Below are 25,002 nucleotides of genomic sequence, written 5' to 3' on the forward strand. Positions count from 1 at the left end.
AGTGGGAAGGACAAAACAGTGGGGAACAGAGACATTAGGAGATCTGTGGAAGGGAGATGGATGGGACGGGGAACATGGGGAATAGAAGATGGACATTACAGGAACTTTCAGGAAGGAAAGCAGGGAATTATCGGGGTAGAAAAGATCGAGGATTTGGATGGGGGATGATAAGAGGTGGTGGTGAACAGCTGTTTTGAAGGCCTGGAGGGAAGAATGGGAATGAATAGAGTGAGGGAGTTTATTCCAAAGGCAGGAAAAAAGAGGAATGAAAGGGTGAAGGTGAGCAGTGATTCGTGATTTTGGTAGTTTTAGCAGAAGGGGGTTGTTGGCGGACCTTGAGCGCCCTGCGGAAATGTGGTGGGGACAAATCGCAGAGAGAGCAGGGGGGACGAGGTTAGAGAGGAGACTGTGGAAGACAGAAAGACCACCGACCAACCTGCGATGAGAGAGTGAGAGGCCCAAAGAATCAGCCTCATTGCAGGAGATGCCAATGATCTGAAATGCTTTGGTTTCCACAGCGTGAAGCCGAAAAAGGTGGGAGGAAGGAGCACCAGCCCAGAGGGGAGAGCAGTACTCCATCAGACTGTGGACGAAAGCTTTGTAAGTGGTCAGGAGCTCAGGAGGGCCGAGGAAGGACTTTGCACGACGGAGGATTCCCACTCGGCGACTGGCTTTGGAGGCGAGGTTTGAAATGTGGCTTTCCCAGGAAAGGTCATGGCAGATAGTGAGACCCAGAAGCTTGAAAGAAAGGACTTCTTCCAGAGGATTGTTGAGAAAGTAGATGGGGGGGGGGGGCTTCTAAACAGTCCTTTCGGAGAGGCATAGTGAGAGTGTGAGATTTGTCCGGATCTTCTCACAAGTTCTCAAGAGCAAGATCGATTTTCGAGGGCGCATGTCAGATGACGTCACCTGCTTAATGACGTCATCTAATAAAAACCCGCTTTCAATTCCCACCAACCGGTTCATCAACAGCTCCAACTTGCCACGTCTGCAATTGTCCTGTCAGGTGCTCACCCCTCCCGGGTCTGTTACCACCACCCCCAGACCCTTCTCCTGTGTGAGTGTGACACTCTCCACGATTGTCCCTCACATCATGTAATCCCCATTTTCATTATTTTTACCCATCCCCAGCTCAGTCAGCACCTGACAACACTCCATTATGTTAAAAACTGCGTCTGATAATTAATCCTTCAACATGTCCAGCTGGAGTAAACTGGACTTTCCTCAATCGAAACAACACCCTCTCTCTGCTGTGACGAGCGACATCGACACCTTTTACCTCCAAACTCCGTCATGTTCAGATTTATAAAAACCGACTCGCATTAACCCAACCATTTAAACCATTAATATGTAAATTATAACTTACAATGGTCACAGTTTACTCTTGGGTTTACGATTGTCGCGGCTGCAAGCGCGCGACGACGACAGTGACGTGATCGGTGAAGAAGATTCCACCGAGATGCACTATTATGAAGAAGAGAGAAGAAGAAGAAGAAGAAGCTAACATTCGTCGCTTCGTTTCCAATGAATTTACCAAACTCTCCCCCCCCCCTCATCCCCCATTCACACACTTCCGCTGTGCGGAGCAGTGCAAGTCCTTCCCACAAACAACGACCTAACAATCAAACTCGTATAAAAGAGAGGGAGATGTCATTCCGACGCACTCGATAGCCTGACTGCTCCGGTGTGGCCTCAAATCGTGATCGTCCGTTCTCTTATTTACTTCTTTGAACAACTGTGAGGTAAAGTGTACGTGAGGAAACGAGGTGTGTGAAGGAATTCGATGTGACTAGTCGTACGTATCCCTGTGATGGAAACGATTTGTTTCGTGTTCGGTTTGCAGGCGCCGAGCTGGGAAAATGAGCGGGAAAGTGAAGATTTATTACTTTAATGGCAGAGGTCGCATGGAGTCGATTCGTTGGTTACTTGCTGCTGCAGGCATCGAGGTTCGTTCAGTTTATTGACAACAGTGTGTGTACGTGTGTGTGTGTGCGTGCGTGCACAGTGTATGTATATATTGTTACGGCTGTGGAAATTTGCAATACACCATAAGGCCAAAAAAAAAAAAAATGTTGCATTGGCGTAACCCGCCCGACCCTAAAAATTCCGCCGACCCTACGTTTTTTTTTTTGTTTTTTTGCTATCGAAAAATTTTGCCGACCCTATTTTATTGCTATTTTTGTTGTTTTGCTATCGTTTTCAAGTATCTTGTTGATTGCGATCGCGATCGCAAAAACCCGGAAGTGTTTCGGACAGAACCCGCCGACAAAAAGGGTGGTACTTGAGCCGGGGGAGATTTTGGGAGGGATTTATTAGGAAAAAAAAAAAAAAAGATCCTGACCGACCTACCCTATTTTTCAGTGACCCGTTACGCCAATGCAACCTTTTTTTTTTTGGCCTAAAGGTCCTTAGATCGGTTATGACGATAAGTAATTGTGCAGTTAGATTTCCCCACCGTTGTTTCGAGGGAATTTCCGTGTTCACCGGGCTGCGATCCATTGAGTTGGCCGTTTTTCTTTTTCTATCGTTATTTTGGACCAATAATCTCCCAACAACTCAAACACCACCACCTTCGCCTCTTTACCTCCACAACTCCATCCCGCAAACATCGCTTCACCGCCATTCTCAAACGGCACCTGCCAACAACCAAACTCCCACCACCTCCACCTTTCTACCACACGCCAGGCCATGGGCTGTGAATGCGTTCCTTTCGCCCCGAAAAGTGGATCAGGAATGCTTCACGCCCCCTTTTTATCCGCCCAATGGCTGAGCATCGGGTAGTGTAGCCCTACCTCCGAACCCGCTGTGATCCAGAAATTTACATATACGCCCCTCCCCGGGCTATATAGGAGCAAGCACGGCGCAGCTCGCGGTGGAAGTCAAGGTGCGCAGTATATTGGCAGAGAACCAAGTGGGAGCAGTGGAGTGGCAGCGGCGGAGTGTCGGCAGAAGAAGTAAAGTCTGCAGTGTCAGCGGGACAGTCGAGTCGGGCGACGGAGCTCGAAGCAGACGGGGAGCGCCGGAGAGAGCTCGCCGACGACGCCAGGGGCACGAAGCCAGGCGCAGCTACACTGACATTGCGGCTTGCCCGCCATCTTGCCACGAGAGCGCGGGTAGGACCCTTCGGTCTCGTGGACCTGGCCGCTCATCCAGGTTCCACGCGCATTAGGCCCGCGGGCCCAGTCTGACTCCCTTGCCTTTGATGGGGTCTTTCCTTTGCTTTTGTGTGAATGCGTGTTGTGGCACCATGTTTTGTAAAGTAAAAACTGTTTAAGTGCATGTAAATAAACCTTTGCTTGTAGTCTGTTGTAATTCTGGCTTTCATTGCTTTGACTGTTATACGTGCTTGCCTTGTCTGAGTGTGGAATAAATGTACTTGTCGAACTGTTTCCTGTTTTGTTGCGTCCTTTCCTTTGTTTGAAAGTTCCATCTTGCATCACAGAAGGAATTTGTTAGAAGGGTGTAAGCACCCGGTAAATAATCACGTCCGTCGGGGCCGGCGATAACACCGCTCGGATATCACTGAAGCACGGAACGGACTGCTTAAGCGGTTCATGTCCTAGGCCGGCCAGCGGCAAGGTACGATCGCCCAGTTAACTACCCGCGCAGGTACTTAGGTAGGTCAAGTTTGGCGAACAACCCTATCCTGCGCGGGTGGCCGATTGGCACGATTGTGGTGTGGTCGAAAGACCCACACGTGACTAGCTCCTGGCGATAGTTCCAAGGAGGGTCACGACTGAATTGTCCGTTCTGGTGGGCGACGTTCGAGTTACGTGGCCAATCGCACGCCGGCGGGCGTAAATTCGTAACAACATACATATATAATGATTGACCCCTCCCGTGCTCCTCGAGCCAAAGTAGCTGCATAAAGCAACCCAAGAAAACGTACACAAGGTCAGTGCTAAGCGCTGTTTCCAACCCTTTCCAGAGTTCCTCAACAACCATAAAGACGTTAACACGTAGTACACACATGACAATCCCCATGCTCTACACTTCCCTCAGCAACCGGTTTCATCGCTTATTGGAGAATCAGCGATAGCGGAGACAGCAATGCATACCAATGAGGCGCTCATGCCTGTACCACGTGCATCCTGGCCACCTGGGTGTCGTCGATTGGGTGAGAGCTGATTGGCTGTTCCCTCCATTCACAAGTGAGAGATGTGGGTGTATCTTTCTTTAATATATACTAGATTCTCCCAGGTCTATTCCCTCAATCCCTTCATCCACTCCCACTTGTACCTCTTCTGCCCTTTCACCCCTGACTGAGCACAAGTTGCAGTTTGATGCTAATTCATTTCAGGAGTGAAGGGGAGTGAATCGAACAGCTCAAACAATCATGTGATCGTTTCCAATGTCTGGTTTTCATGCAGAGAATCGACATATTTAATTACGTCACGTTTTCACTTGTAATAGCCATGACCAGAAGGAATAGCACCACGTGATACGCATTTACGAAGACAATTTGCGTCGTCACTCAAGCCAAAACAAAGGAGGCTGTAAAAAAATTTTTCCTTAATGATTGTTATTATTTTTTAACACCATGAAAACCTTCCTGAGTACAACCATGTTGAAATTCTGTATAATCAGTCATGTAAAATGTGACTTCAAGTCATCAACCCCTCCCCAAAGCCTCAACCCACTCTCCCAACTCTGTCACCTCTCGGCCCTCCCCACCCAACTGTCCTCCACTCCCCCTTTCTCCTTTAACACCCCCCCCACCAACTCTTCAACCTCTCAGTTGCAACCCTAAGTGCTCAACCCCTTCGCCAAAGCCTCAACTCCCCCTCTCCCAACTCTGCCCCCTCACCCAACCCCAAGTCCAGAACACCCCCCCTCACCCGACCCCAAGACCACAACCCTCCCTCCTCACCCGGCCCCAAAGTCCACAACGCTCCCTCCTCACCCGACCCCAAAGTCCACACCGCTCCCTCCTCACCCGGCCCCAAGGCCACAACGCTCCCTCCTCACCCGACCCCAAGTCCACAACGCTCCCTCCTCACCCGACCCCAAGTCCTCAACGCTCCCTCCTCACCCGACCCCAAGTCCACAACGCTCCCTCCTCACCCGACCCCAAGTCCACAACGCTCCCTCCTCACCCCACCCCAAGTCCCCAACGCACCCTCCTCACCCGACCCCAAGTCCACAACGCTCCCTCCTCACCCGACCCCAAGTCCACAACGCTCCCTGCTCACCCGACCCCAAGTCCACAACGCTCCCTCCTCACCCGACCCCAAGTCCACAACGCTCCCTCCTCACCCGACCCCAAGTCCACAACGCTCCCTCCTCACCCGACCCCAAGTCCACAACGCTCCCTCCTCACCCGACCCCAAGTCCACAACGCTCCCTCCTCACCCGACCCCAAGTCCACAACGCTCCCTCCTCACCCGACCCCAAGTCCACAACGCTCCCTCCTCACCCGACCCCAAGTCCACAACGCTCCCTCCTCACCCGACCCCAAGTCCACAACGCTCCCTCCTCACCCGACCCCAAGTCCACAACGCTCCCTCCTCACCCGACCCCAAGTCCACAACGCTCCGTCCTCACCCGACCCCAAGTCCACAACGCTCCGTCCTCACCCGACCCCAAGTCCACAACGCTCCGTCCTCACCCGACCCCAAGTCCACAACGCTCCGTCCTCACCCGACCCCAAGTCCACAACGCTCCGTCCTCACCCGACCCCAAGTCCACAACGCTCCGTCCTCACCCGACCCCAAGTCCACAACGCTCCGTCCTCACCCGACCCCAAGTCCACAACGCTCCGTCCTCACCCGACCCCAAGTCCACAACGCTCCGTCCTCACCCGACCCCAAGTCCACAACGCTCCGTCCTCACCCGACCCCAAGTCCACAACGCTCCGTCCTCACCCGACCCCAAGTCCACAACGCTCCGTCCTCACCCGACCCCAAGTCCACAACGCTCCGTCCTCACCCGACCCCAAGTCCACAACGCTCCGTCCTCACCCGACCCCAAGTCCACAACGCTCCGTCCTCACCCGACCCCAAGTCCACAACGCTCCGTCCTCACCCGTCCCCAAGTCCACAACGCTCCGTCCTCACCCGCCCCCAAGTCCACAACGCTCCGTCCTCACCCGACCCCAAGTCCACAACGCTCCGTCCTCACCCCACCCCAAGTCCACAACGCTCCGTCCTCACCCGACCCCAAGTCCACAACGCTCCGTCCTCACCCGACCCCAAGTCCACAACGCTCCGTCCTCACCCGACCCCAAGTCCACAACGCTCCGTCCTCACCCGACCCCAAGTCCACAACGCTCCGTCCTCACCCGACCCCAAGTCCACAACGCGCGGTCCTCACCCGACCCCAAGTCCACAACGCTCCGTCCCCACCCGGCCCCAAGTCCACAACGCTCCGTCCTCCCCCGACGCCAAGTCCGCAACGCGCCGTCCCCACCCGACCCCAAGTCCACAACGCTCCCCGCTCACCCGACCCCAAGTCCACAACGCTCCTCCTCACCCGACCCCAAGTCCACAACGCTCCGTCCTCACCCGACCCCAAGTCCACAACGCTCCGTCCTCACCCGACCCCAAGTCCACAACGCTCCGTCCTCACCCGACCCCAAGTCCACAACGCTCCGTCCTCACCCGACCCCAAGTCCACAACGCTCCGTCCTCACCCGACCCCAAGTCCACAACGCTCCGTCCTCACCCGACCCCAAGTCCACAACGCTCCGTCCTCACCCGACCCCAAGTCCACAACGCTCCGTCCTCACCCGACCCCAAGTCCACAACGCTCCGTCCTCACCCGACCCCAAGTCCACAACGCTCCCTCCTCCGTCCTCACCCGACCCCAAGTCCACAACGCTCCCTCCTCCCTCCTCACCCGACCCCAAGTCCACAACGCTCCCTCCTCCCTCCTCACCCGACCCCAAGTCTACAACGCTCCCTCCTCCCTCCTCACCCGACCCCAAGTCTACAACCCCCCCCCCATATGTTTGGCCTTGTCACCTACCAAACTCATCCACCGAGTTTCGTACAAATCTGTCCATAACATTTTGAGATGTTTTATTATATACCGTTTATGACCCTATCTCTCAATGGTGAAGAATCACTGAAAAAAATTCTCGGATTCTGATCTTCACCAAAATCAAATCGATTCTTCCTCGTCAAATACCCGTCATGTCCACCAAGTTTTGGCCGAATCCATCCATAACATTTAAAGATATCCTGCTCCCAGACAGACAGACAAACGGGTGAAAAATATAACCATTCACCTTCGATGGTGGAGGTAATGACCGATTCATGATTGTAATAGAACAGGAGCTCGGTGGCTTTTTTATTCAATATGGAAGGTGCAGATGTTTAAGGGTGCCAGTGGTGTAGAGTAGGGTTGGCATATCCCAGAAACCCAATTGTTAAGTTGTGCCAGTGGTGGATGTGGTAGGTGGCGCCACTCAAATCCAAGATGGCTGTTTAGATGTAGGCTAAAACCAATATTGTAATACCAGGCCGATTCTAATGATCTTGGGATGCATCCTGATAGTTTTGTGTATGCCCAATCTAATGGAGAGGGTGTCATTATCATCCAAGGTCAATGTCATGAGATAAAGGTCAATATCAGTTTTTGGTCAATTTTATGCCTGTTTGACCTTGACCCTTTGATTCAAGGTCAAATTTGATGACATGAAATGATTCCCCATACATGATTTCCTATTAGTGCCCAATACATACCTAAGCTCTCAGACAAGTATTTAAATAGTTATAGGCATATTAAAGTAAGCTATAAATCGATTTGGGATCACCCCCCTTATGTCATGTGACAAATTTCTGACAAATTCAAGTGTCATGCAGACTTTCAGCAACTTGGCAACAACAAATAAGGTAAGATTTTGAACATTTTAAACATTTTCAACCCATTTCCTCTCCCTTTCCTCCTCTCCTCGAGGAGAGGGCATGAGGAGAGGCCCAGAGGAGAGGGTTAATGACACCCAACCTACCCAACCAACCCCCACAATTTTGATCATGTTGAAAACTCGACGACCGCATCCGAGCATAGTCGACTGTCCCCGACCAGATGCTCGGGGCGGGGGGGGGCAGTTCGGGTGGGCCGGTCAGGGGAAGGTTGGGGGTCAGTGAGCGTGGACCTTAAGGTTATATTTTTTCATTCAATGTACTTATCCCTGTCAAATGACACTCGATTGGTATTTGCACTTTAGGCACTAATAGGAAATCATGTATGGGGAATCATCAACCACCACTGGCGCAACTTAAGAATTAAGTTTCTGGGATCTGCCAACCCTACTCTACACCACTGGCACCCTTAAACATCTGCACCTTCCATGTTGAATAAAAGTCACCTAGCTCCTTGACTACTGTATTGAATCCAAAAACTTTTTCCATGTTATTTAATAGCCACATGACTATTTCACTTGATTCATTGCTATAGTTTACAAGGCACCGACCATACAAAATGTACATCATCATGGTATCTTCCTCCCTTCGACCATCCACTCGCCTTCCAAGTTATGATATGCTTTGTGATGCAAACGGCATCTCCACCGGGGAAGTATTATTGATTAGATATTAATTTTAGTTGATGTTTCTCGATAATAAGATGAACAGCAATGAAAACACAACCACTAAGCAATGCTGCTGCTTCATTTTGGTTTGTTTCCTCCATCCATGGAAGTTGGACTGAGGTTATGTTTTCACCTCTGTCTTTTTATTTGTTTTTTTGTTTTCTCATTTAGAAAATAACAGAGAAACAGTTGGGATGGAAGGGCCAACAATATTCCTTGACTTTGTCAAGGCTGTGTTGGCAGACAATTTGAATGATAGCACAAACGCATGTTAACTGCTGTAGGTTGTTATTTCTTTGCCATCTTTCATGGGAGTTGAGTAATCGTTGCAATCTCAGAACTGTTCTTGACATTGCTCTCTAAATTTCCATGGTGCCACGTACAGTGTCGGAAAAGTCACTTTTCCAAGGTAAGGAAAAATATTTTGGTTTTTGTCTCTGGTAAAAGTAAACATTGACATGTTTTATCAATTGGAGGTTGACAAAGGTATGCTGTGTGCTGTGGGAATCAAAGTGAAGCTGTCATTTTCGGCATTGTTGGTAATCAGTTGATGAAACCTGTTATTCATATTTACCAACGTTGACTGATACCGGGCTTGAACGAGTATCGTGTTCCTGTGTTTATAATTATGTACAGTCTTATTATTGCAAAATATATCATCATTGCTCTTGGTGCTGTAGTACAAATCCTTTAAGACTTTCTGAACGGGCTGTCATTCCATTATAGGGTTGCTGCCGTTTCAGATCCCATTTTTTTGTGGCTATCATATGATATTCTTTAAAATTGTAGAGGAAGGTTTTGCATGGCTCAACATTAACTTTTCTTCCAGGCTGTATGTATGTTTTAGATTTTTACATGTCTTCTCAACCATTGCACCTGTCTACTCGGACTGCAAGCATGTGGGGTAATGCCATTATATTTATTTTCTTTGAAGTTTTCCCTGGCATGCTGGGGTGGTCAGATCTGAAAAGATCCTCTTGGTCATCACTCATCAATGTGACTTTGCACAGAAAAGAACAGCTAAGTTTGAGGTGAAGGATGTTTTTTTGCCTTTTTTTAATTAATTAATTTCTTTTTAAATACAAAGTCGAGACTAGTGGAGGAGCTAGAACAGAGAATGGATCAGGACGTGACAGGATAAAAGCAACAGTAGAAAGATGAGGGAGGAAAACACCAACAGCATGGTTGAGGGAAAAAAATAGAGGGAGACCTGGACAAATAAGGGATGTGGACGAGGTGGATGCAGACGCAAACTCTCAGGAAGAAAAAAAAAAACAAACTGGAAATTTGGAAGGTGGGCTTGGGTGGGTGGAGATGAATGGGTGGGGTCCGTGGGAGGGGGGGCGAAAAGGTCATGGTTTTGGATGGGGGAAAATAGCTGTGTTAAAGACTTGAAGAGAACATGGATATTGGTTCCACAAGTGGGGGGAAAAAAGAGGAATGAATGGAGGTGAGCAGTGATTCTGGATTTTGTGGGTTTCACCAGAAGGGGGTTAATGGTGGGCCATGTGTGTCCTACACAAACATGGTGAGCCATGTGTGTCCTACACAAACATGGTGGAGACAAAGCATGGAAAGAGCAGAGGATACAATACCAAAAAGAGGTGGTAGAAGATGAAAGACCACTGACCTGTCTGTGATGTGAAAGTGTTAGGCTCATGAACTAAAGTTCACTGTGGGAGATTGCAATGAGCTTGAAGGCCTTTGTTTCTGGAGAGAGCAGTAGTCCATCAAACTGCTGATGAAGGCTTTGTTGGTGGATAGGAGTTCAGGTGTGCTGAATAAGGACTTTGCATGACTGAGAATACTCGGTTGGCGACTGGCTTTGGAGGCCAACAAAAAAGATCATGGCTGATAGTGTGACCCAAACGATTGAGTGACTGATTATCTTCAAGACAATTGTTAGGAAAGCAGTAGATGGGAGAGTGTGCACGTGCGTGCGTGTGTGAGATTTTTCTGTATTGAAAGATATATTCCATGTGTTTGACCAGCTTGTGATCTTATATTTCAAGGTCTGAAGATACTCATGCCTGCCTATCTAAAGGATGATTAATGTCATGGCAGAGGGTGGAATTGTTAGCAAATAGAGTATTTTCCAGAGTCAAGAGATTGCTGATGAAGATTAGAAATAGGATGGGGCCCAGAAGTCTGCCTTGGGGCACTCCAGCCCTGACAGGGAGAGGGGATTGGAGATATTTTGTTTATTAAACTTTTGGCTGGTAAAAGTGACATGTCCTTTGGCCATGTTTGTTGAGGATTTTACTTGTCTGACAAACAAAATTGCCTGTCATAGACAGACAACCATTAATGTTGAGCCCTGTTATGTGATATGTCACATGAAATATCTCTACAGCTCAACTTAAATGTTAAGTGTGCAATATACATTCCTGTTTGAATAGTTGTAGTCTACAAAATAAAATAAAAAAACATATATCGTTAACAAACAGTTTTGAGACCCTGTATGATGGAATTGTACTTTTAGAAACAACTGTTTCATTCCAGTTCCAAAGGGTTTTGCATTGTTTCTTAATTTCCAATTTATTTTATTGAATTCAAATATATTGTAAGGTGAGTTCACTACATTGTGTTTGTTGATGAGAGCATGATTTTGCATTCCATTACAATGCAGTTTGAAGAAGAGATCTTGGAATCAAGAGAGCAGTATCTGAAGATGATCAAAGGTCAGTTGTTGATCTGTATATTTTGGCGAAAATATATTAACGATTAAAAGAGGATTCTCTTGTTGCAAAAACCAAACAGCACCTGCTTGTTCGGCCTGAGGTCTGCATGGAGTTGATGGAATGTCACATTAGACTGTCTCCAATTTCCTTTTTGCTTCAAAACTAGGAGATTAGAACCTAGTAACAACTTTAGTTGAAAGAACCTCGTTTTGTGAAAACACACACACACACACGCACGACTTTGTGGTGTAATGGTTGGAGCATCCACTCTGAGGCTGGGAGGTCGGTGGCTTTGCACCCCGGCTGGGTCATACCAACGACTTTGCAAATGGTACATGCTGTTTCATTGCTTGATGCTCAGCATTTATAAAAAAAAGATAGAGCATGGACAAACAATGCTGGGAAGGCAATGGCAAACCACTCAGTATAACCATTGTCAAGCACCAACACTTTGCTTTGGCAGCACCAACACTCTGTTAAGAGTATGGTGCATTGTACATCATAAAATCTCTCTATACCCACTGAATGGCTGACGCACTCGCATAAATGTTTAGTACTTTCTATGTGGGATAGAAGGGTGAAATTTCATACACTGGTGCAACTCAGTCATGATTATAGAAAAAAAAACAAAAAACGAGAGACTTCAGAGAACACGATACCCTGCGCAGTGTTAAAGCAATATCCCTCAGTTTTAATAAATAATGATTTTAAAAGTCGTTAAATTCCAGAAGTTTAGTGCTCTTGAAAGTGTTATACACTACCCGAAAGAACATGTCCAAATCGTGCAAAACTGGATGTTATTGGAAGTATTATGAAGGCGATTTGTGTTTTACGGTGTTCAAGTATATAATTCAATTAAAATAAAATAAAGATTGTGAAATTCATGTCAATAAATTAATTCCGGGTTTCACCGCCGTTTTATACAGTGTCTATTGCACCACACTATCTAACATGTTATATTAGTTCTTCATGCCTGCTATTTGTGTCGTTTATGGCATCCTTCAAAACAATAACTTTCCTGTTTGGAATGATTTTCAATTTTGTTTGACTGCCAGACAGTCAGACAGAGTAAAAATATTAACTCGCTCTCTACGCTTGTGCAATCTCGACAAATTCGGAGACAAAGTTCTGTTAAACGGCAGGTTTGTCTTCTGATTCGTGGTTTTTTTTTGCATACATAGTCGAGGCTCAGGTCAGGTGTGGGAGCATGCGCCGGAGCAGCACGTCGCTGCACCCACTTTCCGCCGGTGCTCCAGGGGCCTCCGTTTGGCCATCCCCCAGGCCGTTGCCTAGCCCATCCCCATCTCTTTGGGATGCTGATAAACCTGCTGCAACCACAAGGCACGTGGTCAGCACATTGGCCTCCTCCACTCACGAGGCTCCCTCGCTGAGAGAATCTGATGAGCAGGATCAGCGTCAAGAAAACGAGCCACTTGTACATACAGCCACAGCTGACTCTCACGGACTGTGCAGGTAACAAATCTTATTTGAGTCTCAGCAGTCACTCGTTGGACACAAAGTCTGACCAGCGATAGCCAAGGATTCTCCGAAGAGACCTGGTGCCAAAGGAATTAAGTCTGTCTCAGATCCCTGGTCAGAGTCCAAGACTGGAAGGACCTGAAGACTCGACTTTTGTCCTCCTGCACAGGTACCGATAGCTCCACACCTCATGATCCAGTGAATCCATGACTCCACAGGCCCGACCCAGACGTCTCTTGACCTCTGGCTCGCACAAAGAGGTAGTACACTGACTGGATCAGGATGTAACAGACACAAAAGGAACAGTAGAGATGCATGCAAAACATAGCAAAACAGAAAATATAGGACTGCCTTTCCTCAAGCTCACCTGGAGTAGGAGCAACAGTCACTCAAACCCCACGGAGACCCCTTTAGAACCTGAAGTTTTTTTTTTTTTAATGCCATGAACAAACTTTGATACATCAAGAGCGATGAAGGCTGTGGTCAAGTTTTCATTGAAATTCTGTGTGTAGTTTGGAAAAGAGAGTGAATACCTATTGTAGTGTTCAGAAACCCTCCTGTCTACTCCCTTAGTGAACGCAGATTTTGATGCAGTCAATACGCTGTGGTACTTCACGCGTGAAGAATTTTGTGGTCAAGTTTCATCAAAATCATGTGCGTAGTTTTGGATAAGAGAGCAAATTCCTATTTTGGGGTTCAACCTCCCCCCCCACCCCCCAGAACCCCTGATCATTCACTGGCATTGGTTGTGGAGTCATTTTTCATGGCTTGAACTGTGATCAAAGCTCCTCCTCATGTAGCAGAATTTGAATGCAGCTATGATACCTTGATAAATGGGTTGGAGGATTGATGGAGTGTTTGCAGGGAGAAAGAGGACTTGAATATCAGGGTGTCTCTCAGCCAAAGTGGTAGGGTGTTGCGGGCCATTATTTACAAGTAGCATAACTTTAAAAGAGAGATTCAAGTCCCTCAGATAATGTCTGATGTTGTGAACAAAACAGTTAGCCAAACTGTTTGAACATTGGTTTGATGTCAACCAGGCCATTTTGTTAGAGCTCCAAAACACAGGCAGACAAAATTTATTTTTTTCCCTTTGAATGCAGGAAATGCAGCTGCTGCATAATGATCATCTGATGCTGGCTCACCCACAATCTTCATATGATTGAGATGAACATGTTTTGTTTTTTTTAACATTGTTGCAGTTCACGAACGGCATGCATCCAACAGATAGTGGTCCCAAGACAGTTATTCCATTATTATACGTGTAGATAGTCCCTTCCCTTTTGTCTTGCGGGACAATAGGGTTGTGCGTTGCGATGATCTCATAGCTAGGTTTGCTTACATCATTCCTTCTTTATTTCATTTCTACTCTTTTCTGATTTATTCCTGAGGTAAATCTGAGCCATGTGCACCTTCGCTGTGACATGGGTCCTCACGGAGGCCAGCGCGTGCCGTGCCGCTGCGAGGAAACGATTATGCGCGAGCATTAACAGCGCAGAGCCCTCGTTCCCAAGCGAGCCCTCAACTCAACGTGTGCGGCTAGTCATGCAGTGCGGGATTATCGACTCGAGCTTCTGATGATCTGGGGAATATTGCCGGTTGCATTAAAAAGGCATACGAATGAATACCTCTTAAGAGGCTGCACGAATGGTGTTTTTCACAACACAGGAAACAGCCAGCACGATGCCCACGCTGCACGAAACTCGTACGGAGGCCGATAAAGGCGACTCTACGTGACGTTGGGTGGGATACGAGTGTGCAAAGTAAAAGCGGAGCGTTCCTTTTCAACCAAATATGTGACATGTATCTGTGTTCGCCGCGCGCACACGCTAGCAGAATCTGGTGAACGTGAACACTGACCACGTGGGCCATTGTGGATCCATGCGTACTGGGCGAAACATGCATGGATTTATCCATAACAATGTACCTTCGGCCCTCGCTGGCAGCAGCGGATTCCCCATGGATGGTGAACGTCTTCTCGTCTCTACGGCCAGCAGAGCTGCGATTGAGCAGGGGAATGTTTTACAGTGCGGGCCACGTTTGCGCACACAGAGCGGGTGCGTTGATCGGCGCTGGTCGGACGCTCGAGCGGGCATGCGGGACCCTCGACTGGTCGCCAGGGCATGGCCCAAAGGGTTTTGGGGACGATTTGCACGCCAATTTCGGTGTGGGCGATTCGTGTCATGTCGTGGGGTCGGAGCAGAATAGTTTCGCTGTCTGAGATGACCTTGCCGGAAACGAAGTGGTGCGGTTTCCAGCCGAAGTTAGCAGGCCGCGTGAGGAGTTGGGGCCAATCGGAGCGCCCAATTCAGGTGATTATGCTTCGCTTCAGGGTGGCCCTCCGCCCCGCACTGGAAGTGCTATAAAGGTCGGAGTGGTTCCTCCGCCTTTCTCTCTCTCTCTCGCCTCGCCCTCGTCTCTGCCCGACATCGCCATGACCTGCCTCCTGCTGCCTGGACTCCGCCTCCTCATCTCCGCCCACATGACGTTGACCCCACCCGCCTACCTGGTCCCGCCTACCACTCCATCCACGCACTCTGGACTCCGCCCCTTCTCCACTCAAGCCCCTCCTTCACGAACACTTTCTCCACATGTGCTGCGGAAGCCAGAGACACCGCGCCAGCTGTCGGGTACCGCACCTTGGACATCCCCCCCCCCTGAAACGTATCGGACATCCCCCCCCCAAAAACGTATTGGTGGTGCGTTGCGCAATCAAGTACAAAGGTACTGAGATTGTAGCCTCAACTCATCTCCCTTCTTGTTGCGTGCGTGCGTGTGTGTGTGTGTTCGTGTTCTGGCGCCTGTCTGCTTAAGTAAGACTGCAGAAGATCGTTATTGTTATCATTATTATTATTATTTTTGCGTTAAGTCTGCTTTTGCAAGTTGCTTGCTTATTTGCTGCACCACACCCCTCTCCCCCCTATCTCTGCACAACACACCCCAATAAATCTTGATCGTGCCACATACCTTTCCTTGCCCATTGTAATAAATCGATATTAGGAATGTTCCCTGCTAGTTTTTGTCTTTTCTTCCATTGATCCAGCATGGTCTGAATCAAATCATTATTAGGAATGTTCCCTGCTCGTTTTTGTCTTTTCTTCCATTGATCCAGCATGGTCGGAATCCTAGTTTAGCCAGGACTTTATTCCCAACAATCCATTCCTTTTAGCCGGTACGTCCTTGGCAGTGTCGCTCGGCTGCATCCGATCTGGAAAAGTGATCTGATCCGGTTTGGACAAGGCGTACCGAGGGCATGTTCCCCGGTAATTGAATCACGTGATTAATTAGGTAACCCGATTAACCCATAGATTGGAGGACCCTAGGTCACGCGGTTGTTATTGGCGTACACGGTCGGTTAAGTCATTCCACGTCATGGAATTATCCGTATGCGACAGCCTACAATTCCGGGGAGTCTGGTGGGAGCCGAGATAGCTTTCCCCCCCTATTGGTCTTCTCACCTGACCCCCGGCCCACAACATTATGTTCAAACCACCCACTGTTTGCTGGAAATCTACTGCTGGTTTGAGCTTCTTCTTCATCATCCCCTGCTTCATCACCTTTATCACTCTCAGCTTCTTATTTCAAGTCATTTTAAATTGCAAGCAAGGGCCTTGTGCCAAGTGTGAGGGCCACCAGTAGGCATGTTTTTAGCTTATCTGGAATTTAAGTTCGAGATAAGGTATTGTCATCGCGCACCGTTCATCCGTCTCCTTTTTCGACCTCTCTGGCCAAAACGCTGCGCCGATCTGGCTGAAATTTGGCAGTGATGTTCCTCTCCTGACTGGTAACAGGAATTGCAAAGCTTGTTTTTTATTGACTTGTTTGTTCACATGACTTGGTAAAATTCTTCAAAAATCTCTTCCAGATCCACCAGGCAAAACGCTACCAAATTTGGGTTGCAACATTAAGACACGGTCCTGATGTTAAATTGCGGAAGCCATGCTCGTCCCACCAGAAGTGTCAAGATGGCAGGCCCGCAAATTCCTTACAAAATCTTCTTCTCCTAATCCACCAGTCAGTATGCTATTTAATTTGGGTTGCAACATTAGGCCAGGGTAGGGATGTTAAATTATCGGTCATGCCGATCATGTGACCAGAAGTGTGTCAAAATAGCCAATCTGGTCAATTTTGGGGGAAATCGTGTAGATTGCTTCAAAAATCTTCTTCTCCAGATCCACCAGTCAGAACGCTACCAAATTTGGGTTGCAATATTAGAATAGGGTCCTAATGTGAAATTGCGAAGGCCATGCTGATCACGTGAACAGAAGTAAGTCGAAATGGTAGACTTGGTAAATGTTTGGGGAAATCATGTAAATTCCTTTCAAAAACCTTCCTCTCTGGACTCACTGGTCAGAATGCTACCAAATTTGGGTTGCATTAGGCCAGGGCCCAGATAATCTACAGGTCCAGTGGTCCTATTTTTTTTTTTTATGTTATTCTTCCAACCATACGGTCAACAGTTTTCCAATTTTTAATTTTTTTTTTCCAATATATGGATATGCGCGACTTAACAATGCTGCTTTTGAAGCAATATTTCATCAGAACTGACTGACGTTAGCCTGAATTTTATCTTCACATTGGTGAATGTTACAAATGGTGGACTTATTGACTTAGTGTTTCGCCAACACAATATCATGTGCACGACGCAAGCTCTTCAGTAAATACACCACTTGGTGGACATTTTGGGCCCATGGTTAAATAAATAATTGCAATAATACAGCATCCAAAATTTTACCACAAGAAATGCTGGACCACAAGTCACCAACCACAACAAAGAAGCTGCCAGAAGACACTGATGTGGCCAATGCCAGAAAATTCAGAATGTAAAGTTTGAAAGTTTTATATTTTTCGGTCATATTATAATTTAAAATGTAATGTTAAATTAAGGAAAATACTGTTATCCAAAAATTGAAAGTATTTAAAAAGTTATAAAAATCAAATGAGTTTTAAGGGTGTTGGGGGTTGGGAAGAGTTCTCTTCTTTTTCTTCTTCTTCTTCTTCTTCTTCTTCTTTTTTTCCTTCACGTGTACATGGAAATTTCAGTGCAGAGGGAGAGAAAGGGTGTCGAAGAGTTAAGCACAGATATGTGAAATCGCAGACCAACCACTGTGTGTGTGTGTGTGTGTGTATGTGTGTATGTGTATGTGTATGTGTATGTGTGTATATATATATATATATATATATATATATGTATATATACATTATGCATGTTTGTTCAGTGATAATTCGCACCCTGTACTATATATATATATATATATATATATATATATATATATATATGCCGAGATGTGAATAGAAAGTCACTGGAGTAGAATAGATTTGTTATACCATTTAATACGTTTCACATAAGTGTGGTTTCTGTGTGAAAATGATAGGGCATGTGAATGCAAAAAATCAAAGTTTATTTCGGATATGATAATTGTGACCCTCCCCACCATAGTGTGTCTACAAACTTACCCACCGTTCCCCCTCACCAAGTCTTCAAATGTTTTCCTTCATAATCCGTCTCTGCGTTTTCTTGAAAATGAATGATGGTAACTCGATCCCGCAAGTCCAGCGAATTACCCCTTGATGACGACAAGGGTACGCCTCACCAATGTGCATTAAGGTAAGAACTGTGGCCCATGCTGAAAATCACCAGAACCTGAAACCGATTGCAACTGTGGGCTTGGCGAGGGGCTCGGTTGAGAACCAATCCGTGCATGGTTGTGAAGTAAGAATAGCTGAGGGGTGGGGTCAGTTTTCAGCAGTTGAGAATGAAGCGAGTTGGTTCAGAAGGGGAGGAGCTCCAGAGAGTACAGGACGAGCATTTGAGGGGAGAGGAGCTTGAGTGAGTGGGCAGCAAACAGCTCAAAGTTCAGATCCGAGAGAGAGAGAGGGAGAGATGGAGTTCAACAGCCGATAAAACGCGCACACATCGAGTGGCCACGAAGCCGGGCACGGTCTGCCTGACTGTCTTTTCCCACCAGAACTCCACAATCAGAGCTTCCCCCTTGAACCAAAACACCGACTCCACTCAAGCATTGTGTGGAGTTCAGCTTTGTCCTTCCTTGTCTTGTGACCTGTCCCTGTCTGAATCTTTTTCATGTGAATGAAATAGAATACGTTTAACTACCAAAGTTCATAGGCCCATGGGTTAATAATTATGATTGTGCTTTTCTCATTGTTCTCCCCCACCCCCTTTTTCTTTTTTGTATACATTTGTCAAGGCTCATATGAGAGCTAACACACAGCACACAGCAAGGGGAGCATGAGCCAAGAGGGGCAGAAGAGAGGACGAAACATTGGGGAACAGACATGAGATCTGTGGAAGAAAGAGGAATGGGGCGGGGAACACGTGGTATGCAAGATGGACATTACAGGAACTTTCAGGAAGGAAAGCAGGGAATTTGAAGGAGGTGGGTTTGGGGTGGATTAACGGGGGTAGAAAAGATTGAGGTTTTAGATTGGGGAAGATAAAAGATGGTGGTGGTGAACGGCTGTTTGAAGGCCTGGAGGGAAGAATGGGATTGAAGAGTGTGTGGGAGTTCATCCCAAAGGTGGGGAAAAAGAGTAACGAAAGAGTGAAGGTGAGCAGTGATTCATGATTTTGGTATTTTTACCAGAAGGGGGTTGCTGGCGGACCTTGAGTGCCCTGCGGAAATATGGGGGGAACATATCGCAGACAGAGCAGGTGGGGGGGGGGGTGAGGCCGGAGAGGAGATTGTAGAAGACGGAAAGACCACCAACCTGCCTGCAGTGAGAGAGTGATAGGCCCAAAGACTCGGCCTCATCGAGGGAGATAGCAATGATCCTAAATGCCTTGGTTTCCACAGCGTGAAGCAGAGAAAATTGAGAGGCAGGAGCACCAGCCCAGAGGGGAGAGCAGTACTCTATCAGGCTGCGGACGAAAGCTTTGCATGTGGTCAGGAGCTCAGGTGGACCAAGGATGGACTTTGAACGACGGATGGACTTTGCCCTTGACTTTTGATCATTCATTACCTCCGCCACCGCAGATGAAGGAGGTTACGTTTTCACCCCTCTGTCTGTTTGTGTGTACGATATCTCAAAAAGTTGTGGACAGATTCGGATGAAACTTGGTGGACATGTTGGGTTTGTGACAAAGAAGAATTGATTCAATTTTGGTGAAGATCCAGATCCGAAAAGTTTTTTTTTTTTTAAGTGTTTCTTCACCATTGAGAGATAGAGCTAAACGAATATAAAGCACAATATCTCAAAAAGTTGTGGATGGATTCGGATGAAACTTGGTGGACAGGTTGGGTGTGTGACCATGACAAATTGTTTCAGTTTTAGTGAAAATCCGGATCCGGATAGGAGATTTTATTTAATTTTTTAAGTGATTCTTTACCATTCAGAGATAGGGTCAAAAACGATTATATAGCATGATATTTTAAAAATGTATTTGGCCCGATTATGTTCTCATGGATCAGGCATTACATGGCGGAGGTATGTGCTCTACCGAGTGCCCTTCTGGTTAAACATGTTACCATCATTGGAGTGTTGGTCTGATGTGTGGTTTGTCTTTTGGGTAAATACCGCAGCACAAGTTAAACTCTCAGCATTGAAAATTTACAGTGTGAATCCCTCATTACGAGGTTGTGACCATCGCTGTTAATTTCCCCAGGGTTTACTTGGCTTCAAGTCCTAATGAAACAGGGAAATTAGCATCGGCGGCAGATCTCATTAGAGTTTCTGTGCATCAAATTGGAGAATTTCTGCCTGGCTTTCCTGGTGGATGGCATATGGTCTCTTTAGACATTCCATCAAAATATTGGGGATCATCCAGGTGGAGGGTTTGACCTCGAATCCACTATTACATTGGCTTGTCAGGATTGGCTCATGACACTGGTCCAAATACAGTGACCCTTACAATATATAAAGTGATACACACATACATACATGCATACAGACTGACCTGAATTGCCCTCGATGCCTATATAATAGAAGTTTATTTGTCTGCTCTTGTGTTCTGTCTGTTATTTCTTTCCAGAAAAGAGCTTTGTTATTGTAGCTTAAATCATTACACATTGAGGCATAAAAATTAAAGACACAGCCGAGCTACATCTTAGAAGAAAACTTTGCTGCCAGTGTGTCATTTTATTTGGAAAATACAAGGAACCATAATGCAGTAGTAGGGCATTTTGGCTCTTATGCCTGGACTACATCAGCTGTCAAAATGTACATCTTTGGTGCAAAACTCAGGGATTTAAAGTTTTGTTTTCTGAGAAACTCATTGTCGTCTTGTTTAAAATAATTTATCCTCCTGAACGTTAACGGAACCATGACTGGCTTTTGAATGCTGTTTTGTTGTGTATGTGTCCTATTTGCAGATGGACTGCTCATGTTTGAACAAGTTCCCATGGTTGAGATTGATGGCATGAAGCTAGTTCAGACACGAGCCATCCTGAACTACATCAGTGCAAAGGCAGGATTCCAGGGAAAGGATATGAAAGAAAAAGTTCTGTAAGGAGCAACATTCCTCCCCCCCCAAGTTCTCCTCATTTTTTGTTTGTTCCTCACTTTCTTTCCCTTTGCAGTTCTTATCCACATGGCTTCTCTTTCATCAGCACATATGGTTCATGTTGCCTTATTCATCCTTAATTATTCTCCTTCCATTTTCTTTTGCATAATGATACAATTGATGACACGACAGTGGACACATATTCAATTTTCCATTTTTTTTTCGTGCAATTGTATCTGAATATTTTTATTACCTTAGCAACTGAAGGTGGATGGAGGTTTTGCTTTCACCTCTGTGTCTGTGAGCAGGATATCTCAAAAAGTTATGGACGGATTCAGATGAAACATTGTGGACAGGTTGGGTCTGTGTGACAAGGACGAATTGATTTGATTTTGTAAAGATCCAAGTCTGGATTTGGATTCAATAATTTTTTTTTTGTTTTTTTTAGGGATTCTTCACCATTGAGAGATGGGGCTAAAAATGATATATCACAAGATATTTCAAAACTTGGTAGGTGACAAGAACAAGTCGATTAGATTTTGCTTCAAGTTCAGATGCAGACCCGGCCTATCAGTGGGATACGACATGTAATCTGCAACATACTCTACTTTTATTGCACTTTAAATCAGTAATTGTTGCACATTTTGTGTATACATAGTCACGGCTCGTGAAAGAGCTAGAACACTGAATAGATAAGAATGTAACAGAACAAAATGAACAGTCGAGATAGGGGAGGGACATGAACAACAGGGTTAAAGAGGGAGACGAAGACAAATAATTGGTTTGGAGGAAAGAGGGGTCAGGGAAGGACAAATTGGTGGACAAGATATACATTTTAGTGCTTCACCAGCAGGGGATTGATGCTGGATCTCCTGTTTCCCTCAGCAACCTGGTTGGTGGGGGGGGGGGGGACAAAGCATGGGAAGAGCAGAGTGTCTTCCACCTCATCCTTTTTTTGTATTGCAGAGAGATCATCGACCTGTCTGTGATGGGAAAGTGATCGGCCCATAGACTCGGTTTCATCGCAGGAGATTCCAATAATTTTGAAGGCCTTGGTTTCCAGGATGTCAAGCCGAGCAATGTGTGAGGCAAGGGCACCAGCCCAGAGGTGAGAGCAGTAGTCCATCAAACAGTGGATGAAGGCCTTGTCAGTGGATAGGAGTTCAGGTGTGCCAAGGAAGGACTTTGTACGACGGAGGATGCCCAGTCGACGACTGGCTTTGGAGGCCAACTTTGAAATGGGGTTTGCCCAAGAAATATCATGGTGTAGAGTGAGACCCTGGAGTTTGAGTGACTGAACTCCCTCAAGAGAATTGTTATGAAAGGAGATGGGAGGGTTTCCCATACAGTTCTTTTGGAGTGAGAATGAGAGTGTGAGATTTGTCTTGATTGAAAGACATATTCCAGGTGTTTGATCAGCTTGCGATTTTTATCATGGTCTGAAGAAAGGAAAAAGGCTGCTGCCAACCTAATTGAAGGATGAGGGATGTCATGGCAGAGGGTGGAATCATCAGCACATCGATAAAGGGGATTTTCCAGAGAGTGAGAGAGACCATTGATGAAGTTTTGGAATAGGACTGGGCCCAGAACACTGCTTTGGGGGCACTTCAGCCTTAACAGGGAGAAGAGATGAAAGGATTCCGTTGAGAGCCACATGTTGGTTGGGAGAGTCGAGGAAGTCAGGAACCCAAGAGTGGAGTTGGCCTTGGATGCCATGAGTTTGGAGAACAACGTGGGATGATAGACTATTGACAGCTCAGGATATGTCGAAAGAGTCGGCTCTCATTTCTTGGCTGACATTGAGGGCATCCATCCTTTGGTGGGAGAGTTGGAGCAGTATGTCCAAGGTGGAATGACATGGTCTAAATCTGAATTGGTGATCTGAAATTAGACCATTGGAGAAATGGAAGGATTTCACATCAACTGTGTGACCTTGCTGGGGATTCAAAGTAAGCTAATACGTCTGCATTTAAGAGGATCAGGTTTTGTACATTTTTATGTAATGCAGTGATGTTGGCCGATTTCCAAGCAGATGGAAGATGACCTAGTCCCAAGGCAAATGATAGGGTGAAAGAGGATGTGCAAGAGCAGCAGAATTGGTTTGATGGACATGTGAGCTGGTCCAGATGCAAAGTCAGAGTCAAGAATTGCCAGAAACCTCTCCACTTTCTCAGGTGCAAAACACACACAGTCCAGGATCAATTAGGTGTGACTGGAAAGGGGGGAGGGGGGTACCAAGAACGAGGAGTTGGGGGCACAATATTTGGAATCAAACACATAATTGAGGCATTCAGCCTTCTCACGAGCAGAGCCGACTGTGGTGCATTTTGGAGAGAGGGAAGGGAATCGATGGATGGCGAAAATCTTGGGAAAATGAGACTAAAATAAAATTCTGTTTTTCTTTTCGAATTTTCCTTTCCTCATATTTGCCCTTTTTATTTATTTATTTTTATTTTTTTTTGAAGGGGGTAATTACAGTTTTGCTGAATAGCTGACTTGAGTAGTAACAGTGCCAAAAATGTTAAATACCACTGCTCTAGCTCTAGACTATCCTGCCAGCTACATGTCTTGCTGCTACATGAAAACAGTTTACTTGCATCCTTTCCATTAAACAGTCTCACTTATGTTTACCTTGTTTTCTTTATTGAGCCTTAGTTCTCTGTTAAACCCCAACTTTGTAGTAGCTCAGCATCAGAAGAACTGACTGAGATCGAAGAACAAAACTGCGGTGGTTTCGAAAACTGAAAGGCAACTTTCTTTAACCTTGTGTCCCTCATCAATTATTGACCTCCAAAAGAGATGCTGATCATCTTGGTCTCCTATATATTTTTCATAGGAAGTTTTTCACTGTTTTACGAAAAATAGAAATATTATACAAGTATAAAATGACTCTCAAATATCTTAAATCAAGGAGAATTGCTATCTTATCCAATGGCTTTGTTCATGGTGATAGGGGTAATGGTTGGAACAACAGAACATTGATCAAAGTATCGTAAACCAGGCAAAACGCTGCAGTTCGAACTATAGTATATGAGAGTAGTACTCTCATATACTACAGTAGTCTACGGGAAAGGAATGTAATTTTGCCTGGCCATCTCTGGGAGAAGTAAGGAGAAGAAAAAAAAGAGGGGCTGAGAAGCCCCTCTTTCCCCCCTCTCTTTCTTCCTCCCCCCCTCTTTCTTCCTCCCCCCCCCCTCTTTCTTCCTCCCCCCTCTTTCTTCCTCCCCCCTCTTTCTTCCTCCCCCTCTTTCTTCCTCCCCCCTCTTTCTTCCTCCCCCCTCTTTCTTCCTCCCCCCTCTTTCTTCCTCCCCCTCTTTCTTCCTCCCCCCTCTTTCTTCCTCCCCCTCTTTCTTCCTCCCCCTCTTTCTTCCTCCCCCCTCTTTCTTCCTCCCCCCTCTTTCTTCCTCCCCCCTCTTTCTTCCTCCCCCCTCTTTCTTCCTCCCCCTCTTTCTTCCTCCCCCCTCTTTCTTCCTCCCCCCTCTTTCTTCCTCCCCCCTCCTTCTTCCTCCCCCCCTCTTTCTTCCTCCCCCCTCTTTCTTCCTCCCCCCTCTTTCTTCCTCCCCCCTCTTTCTTCCTCCCCCCTCTTTCTTCCTCCCCCTCTTTCTTCCTCCCCCCTCTTTCTTCCTCCCCCCTCTTTCTTCCTCCCCCCTCTTTCTTCCTCCCCCCTCTTTCTTCCTCCCCCCCTCTTTCTTCCTCCCCCCCTCTTTCTTCCTCCCCCCTCTTTCTTCCTCCCCCCTCTTTCTTCCTCCCCCCTCTTTCTTCCTCCCCCCTCTTTCTTACTTCCCCCCCCTCTTTCTTCCCCCCCTCTTTCTTTCCCCCTCCTCCCACCACCCCCCTCCCTTTGCAGT

General features: G+C 46.8%; 1 protein-coding gene across 1 annotated transcript in view; it reads left to right on the forward strand.

Moving 5' to 3' along the window:
- The first annotated feature begins 1,488 nt into the window (after nucleotides 1-1,488).
- LOC147020430 (glutathione S-transferase 3-like) overlaps nucleotides 1,489-25,002 on the forward strand; it is a 31,726-nt gene continuing 8,212 nt past the window's right edge. Inside the window, exons 1-4 of the mRNA XM_085895741.1 lie at nucleotides 1,489-1,742; nucleotides 1,844-1,946; nucleotides 11,163-11,214; nucleotides 21,024-21,156. Coding sequence (XP_085751867.1) covers nucleotides 1,860-1,946; nucleotides 11,163-11,214; nucleotides 21,024-21,156 — 272 coding nt within the window. The 5' untranslated portion in view covers nucleotides 1,489-1,742; nucleotides 1,844-1,859. The remainder of the gene's footprint in view (nucleotides 1,743-1,843; nucleotides 1,947-11,162; nucleotides 11,215-21,023; nucleotides 21,157-25,002) is intronic.

Source organism: Eptatretus burgeri, chromosome 9 (assembly GCF_056783735.1).
Source record: "Eptatretus burgeri isolate ZD-2024b chromosome 9, Ebu_testis_v1, whole genome shotgun sequence".
In the NCBI taxonomy this organism is placed as follows: Eukaryota; Metazoa; Chordata; class Myxini; order Myxiniformes; family Myxinidae; genus Eptatretus; species Eptatretus burgeri.